This window comes from Ahaetulla prasina, chromosome 6, assembly GCF_028640845.1.
Source record: "Ahaetulla prasina isolate Xishuangbanna chromosome 6, ASM2864084v1, whole genome shotgun sequence".
Lineage (NCBI taxonomy): Eukaryota > Metazoa > Chordata > Lepidosauria > Squamata > Colubridae > Ahaetulla > Ahaetulla prasina.
This window is the reverse complement of record NC_080544.1, coordinates 17164153-17170152: the sequence shown is the minus strand read 5'-3', so window position 1 is coordinate 17170152 and position 6000 is coordinate 17164153. Positions and strand designations below refer to the sequence as shown.

The 6000-nt window shown below is 39.2% G+C and overlaps 1 protein-coding gene across 1 annotated transcript in view; it reads right to left on the bottom strand.

The window, feature by feature from the left end:
• Positions 1–503: 503 nt before the first annotated feature.
• HELLS (helicase, lymphoid specific) overlaps positions 504–6000 on the bottom strand; it is a 53623-nt gene continuing 48126 nt past the window's right edge. Inside the window, exon 22 of the mRNA XM_058188389.1 lies at positions 504–990. Coding sequence (XP_058044372.1) covers positions 908–990 — 83 coding nt within the window. The 3' untranslated portion in view covers positions 504–907. The remainder of the gene's footprint in view (positions 991–6000) is intronic.

Sequence of the window (6000 nt, the reverse complement as noted above, 5' to 3'; positions counted from 1 at the left end):
CAAGTCCAGCCTAAACTACTGAAGTTCCATGGTGACTTTAGATCAAGTGCTCACTCTCAGTTCAGTCTTCCCCATGCGGTTGCTGTTGTGTATCTCTTTTTATATGTATTATTTGACTCATTCATTTTCTTGGCCTTGTGTTCAATAAGCTTCTCAACCTTTCCTTTGTTCCTTTTTGCTATCAGTATTTTAATTGTTTTAATCTTTTAACTAATTTGCAAATGTAAACAGTTTCATGAATCCAAATAGACGTTTGAATATTCTGCCTCCTTCAATTAATTTCCTGATTTCTTAACTCTGGAAAAATGTACACAAAAAGAAACTCTTAGATGTCTTGAATGTCAAACTATTGTCAACAAAGTTTAAAGATGTCCAAACAGAATATTAAAAAGAAACAAAAATAGCGTTAGTTGATGAGAGTAAAATAGCTAAAGGAGACAGATAAATGTGCCCTTATACAATAAGTAAATAATACTTGCCAGGAGCAGTGATTAAACAAAACATTTCAAGCAAAATAGCATTTATTTGTAATGTCAACACAAACTGAAGTAGTACAATCAAGGGTTGTAAACAAGTACTCTGAATATCTTCTGTTCATTAAACATACTAAAAGCGAGAGGTAAAAAATTAGAAGTTAAATTTCTTTAACAGAAATTCTGCATTAAAGTGTACAGATTACCAACTACTCAAGACAAAAATAGAATCCAAAGAATTTCTCAGTTATCAACAAGAGGCTCCAAAATCCACTTTTCATATACAAAAACTTAGCAACTTATTCTTCAAAATTTTTGACAATGCTTTTTGAAACAGAGACCAACAATAAGGTAACTGTTGTAAGAGTATCCATGTTCAGATTACAAAGGGATAATAGAAATATGGTTTAACTGTCCAAATTCTGAAGTACAATTTACATGCCAGGATCATCGGTGTTGTCTAGCATCATAAACTTGCCCATTTTTTCTTTTAGTTTCTCGGAGGTTTTCATCTCATCTGGAAGAAATGAAGCACACAGAGCTCAGAGGACCACAGACAATCAGCAGACTTCCATTTAAACAAAATGCTCACCTGCCTGGAACCCACGCTGTAATTTGGACATTAATACATTAGAGTGGATCCAGAGGTATTTTACAAGAAGAGTACTCAACTCCTCTGCTCGGAATAAAATTCCTTATACCACCAGGCTTGAAATTTTAGGCCTGGATAACCTTGAACTATGCAGTCTATGTCCGACCTAGGCTTAGTACACAAGATTATCTACCATAACATCCTACCTGTTAATGACTTCTTTAACTTCAACCACAATAACACAAGGGCTATCAATAGATACAAACTAAATGTAATCCGCCCTAATCTTTATTGCAGAAAATACGACTTCAGCAATAGAGTAATAAATGTCTGGAACACTCTACCTGATCTTGTTGTTAGTCTCTCTAACCCCCATACCTTTTACCTTAAACTGTCTATCGTGGACCTTACACCTTTTTAAGAGGTTCCTAAGGGGGCATGCATAAGCGCACCAGCATGCCTACCGTCCCTGTCCTACTGTCCCCATTTATATGTAATCATTCTATGTGTTTATGGCTTATTTATATTCATTTATTTGTGCCAATTTTCATGTGTCTATGTCTGTACTGAAACTTGTTCCTTGTACTTGTTGACAAATAATTAAATAAAATTGGACTTCTTAAAACATCTGAAAATCCCATCATTTTTTGTGTGGAATTTAAACTCCATTATTTTGAGATCATTTTTTAATAGACGTTTTGAGGTGGCTCTATTACTTTTAGGAATAGAGATAAAACTCTTTGCTTCTTTTCACATTTGAATGCACACTTATTGCTATAGGAAAAAGTTGTCTAAAAGAAAACTCACCCCATAGCCATTTATTAAAATGACATCCAATGTTTTCAAGGTTTTGACCCTTATTAAAGACACTTACATTTTTTGGAACACAATGTAGGAAGATTTGGAAATCTATGAATGTCTGATAACTGACACAAAGAAACAATTTAAATGCCTAGAGATGTCCAATGCAATGCAGAGGTTGAAAAGCTCCAGGCAACTGACTGTCTCTACCCCCCCCTGCACCCCCCTCCAATTTATCTCACTCGCTAGGAGGAAGCAGGAATTTCCTTTCCTTATAGCAAAGAATGTGTGGCAAGTATGCCTGGAATGGAAAATTCATCCAGAGCTGGTCATGCACTTCGATATTCTGCAGCCAAATCAATATTATGCCAAGTTATGTGGATATAGTTAGCTTTCCATTTAAGAGATACTGGTTTGTTTATATAGCATTTCTTTCTGCAATGTATAAAACCCCACCTGCCATTTTATACATGCATAAAAATCCCATTTTTAAAGCAAATCCCCTACTTTGACGGGTACTCCTGTGGCCTGATTTAGTCCATTAAGTGTTTCCCCAACTCACCCCAAGTAATCAAGTTCTATATGGCTATTTTAGTGTGTAAATGGAGACATAACTGATAGGTGTACAGGTAAAGAGAATCAGAAGGATCTGTCTGAACACACCATCAGCAATACATCCCTTAGAACCGTGATGGCGAACCTATGCCACACGTGCCAGAAGTGGCATGCAGCGCTGTCTCTGATGGCATGCAAGTTGTTGCCTCAGTTCAGCTCTACTGCGCATGCATGCTTGCCCCCCATCAGCCAGCTTGTTTTCGGGTCTCTGCCATGCACGAACAGGGGATGGGGCATATGCAGGGGTCTGTGTGTGCATGTGCGGGGTGTTGCATGCAAAGGGCATGTGCAAGGGCTTTGCACGCATGTGCAGGGTGCATGCAAGGGGGCCACATGCACATTGCATTTTGGGGGTTTGGCCATGTGCTTTGGGCATCGGTCTGAAAAAGGTTAGCCATCACAGCCTTAGAAGGATGTTCCTTTGAAAAACATCCAGAAGCGTAATCAGCATTTATCCAAATTAAGCTGCCAGTCTACACTTCCTTAGCCCAACCATATTCTGCTGTTTTTGGCAACTCTAGAAATTACATAAGCAGCAATTTAATTGAAATCTAGTCCCCAGGTATCTCATCTGTGTGGTACTCACAAATTTAAGGCAATTTTGATGCATGCAGTAAGATGGAGAATTGAGACTTGGTAGTGCAACGTTTCCATTTAGAAACCCTGAGGTTTGCTGGTGAGGATAAAACAGTGGGTTTGCAGGCACTTAGAAAAAGCCCAGTATAATTACTAGAGGCTTGTAATTGCTAGAGGATTGTTAAAAATAGACTCTGCCAAACAAATTTTACTCTTATGACAAGGTGATTAATATATCAAGAGAAGGCAGTGGACACAATTGATGTAAACATCAGTAAGATATTTGATAAAATTGCCTCGAACCGCCACCTTGTTAAAATGGAACAATGTGGGATAGATGGTCTTACTAACAAATAGATTGATTTGCAGTTGGTTATACAAATGTGCTCGATGCATGCTCCTTCATGGATCCATTTCTACATGGAGAGGAGTGCAATGGGTTTTTGTTGTTGTTAGTTGCGAAGCCATGTCCGACCCATCACGACCACATGGACAACGTTCCTCCAGGCCTTCCTGTCCTCTACAATCCTCTGGAGTCCATTTAAACTCATGCCTACTGCTTCAGTGACTCCATCCAGCCACCTCGTTCTCTGTCGTCCCCTTCCTCTTTTGCCCTCAATCTTTCCCAGCATTAGGCTCTTCTCCAATAAGTCCTTCCTTCTCATTAGGTGGCCAAAGTATTTGAGTTTCATCTTCAGGATCTGGCCTTCTAAAGAGCAGTCAGGGTTGATCTCCTCTAGGACTGACCGGTTTGATCGCCTTGCAGTCCAAGGGACTCGCAGGAGATTTTTACAAATGACTTTGATGAGGGGATAGATAGGGCGTTCATCAAATCTATGGAGGACACAAGCCTGGGCAATTGCTAACATCTTAAAAGACAAACCGGAGGTTGGGGAGCACTCTTGGTTTAGTGTCAGCATATTGCCCCCAACAATCTGGGTCCTAATTTTACCGACCTCGGGAGGATGGAAGGCTGAGCTGACCTTGAGCCAGAGAGAATTGAACTGCTGACAGCCAGCAGCCAGCAAAAGAAGCTGCAGTATTCCACCGCCACAGTCCATGGCTCAGTGGTTATATAAATAGATATAAACAGTGTGATGATAACTACTCTATACTGCACTGGCCAGACCAACCAGCTTTGACTGATTGCCAGAGTATAAGAAGAATGCTGAGGAACTGGAAAGAGTGCACAGGAGAGTAACAAAGATGGTGAAGGACTGGAAGAATCGAATTATGAAGAATAGTTCAACTGGGTGTGGTCAGCCCAAGGAAGAATGAAGGGAAACCCGATAGAGGTCTTCAAAATACTTGAAGGGCTTTTTCAATAAAGAGGGTATGGATTACAGTGTCTATCATTGAAGGTTTTTTCATAGGGCACGGAGCTGAAGCTCTGTAAAATTAACACAGTATAAAACTATTCCTTTTTAATCAACCAAAATGCCCGCTTTATGGAAAATGAATCTTTTGGACCTCACAAATTCTATCACCAGATCTTTAGGATGGGCAGATTTTTTTTAAAAAAAAGTATCAGACATAATGGTTAATAGAGGTAGGGAAATACTTGGTGGAGATGTATGGTATTTAATTAAGGTAAAGATATGGGTAACAACATATATTTATCAGGAAGCCCCAGAGTATAGGAAAATACTATTTAAGTGACCTAATTGAAGACTTGCACAGTATCAGTGACAGCATAATGCCTACACTGTAGGAAAGAATTATTGGAAAAGGCAACAAATAGCAATATAAATGCCTCTAAGGACAGGGAAGGGCCTGTATTGATTAAAGACAAACCAAAGTTACTGGTCTACTCAAATCTCTCTACACAAATACACACAAACACATACACACCAGGAGAAAGATTTGTTGGTGGAGATAAAAAGGAAAGATCTGAGATATAACTTGAAACCTAGTAGTAAATGTTTAATCCCATTTCACTGGCTGGGATAGAAATTATTTTAGCTTGGAAACCAATAATAGAATAGAATAGAATAGAATAGAATAGAATTTTATTGGCCAAGTGTGATTGGACACACAAGGAATTTGTCTTGGTGCATATGCTCTCAGTGTACATAAAAGAAAAGATACGTTCATCAAGGTACAACATTTACAACACAATTGATGATCAATATATCAATATAAATCATAAGGATTGCCAGCAACAAGTTATAGTCATACAGTCATAAGTGGAAAGAGATTGGTGATGGGAACTATGAAACGATTAATAGTAGTGCAGATTCAGTAAATAGTCTGACAGTGTTGAGGGAATTATTTGTTTAGCAGAGTGATGGCCTTCGGGAAAAAACTGTTCTTGTGTCTAGTTGTTCTGGTGTGCAGTGCTCTATAGCGTCGTTTTGAGGGTAGGAGTTGAAACAGTTTATGTCCAGGATGCGAGGGATCTGCAAATATTTTCACGGCCCTCTTCTTGATTCGTGCAGTATACAGGTCCTCAATGGAAGGCAGGTTGGTAGCAATTATTTTTTCTGCAGTTCTAATTATCCTCTGAAGTCTGTTTTTCTTGTTGGGTTGCAGAACCGAACCAGACAGTTATAGAGGTGCAAATGACAGACTCAATAATTCCTCTGTAGAATTGGATCAGCAGCTCCTTGGGCAGTTTGAGCTTACTGAGTTGGCGCAGAAAGAACATTCTTTGTTGTCCTTTTTAATGATGTTTTGATGTTAGCTGTCCATTTGAGATCTTGCGATATGATAGAACCCAGAAATTTGAAGGTTTCTACTGTTGATACTGTGTTGTCAAGTATTGTGAGAGGTGGAAGTATGGAAGGGTTTTCCTAAAGTCTACCACCATTTCTACGGTTTTGAGTGTGTTCAGTTCCAGATTGTTTTGGTTGCACCACAAGGCTAGTCGTTCGACCTCTCGTCTATATGCGGATTCGTCATTGTCTCGAATGAGACCAATCACTGTTGTGTCATCTGCGAACT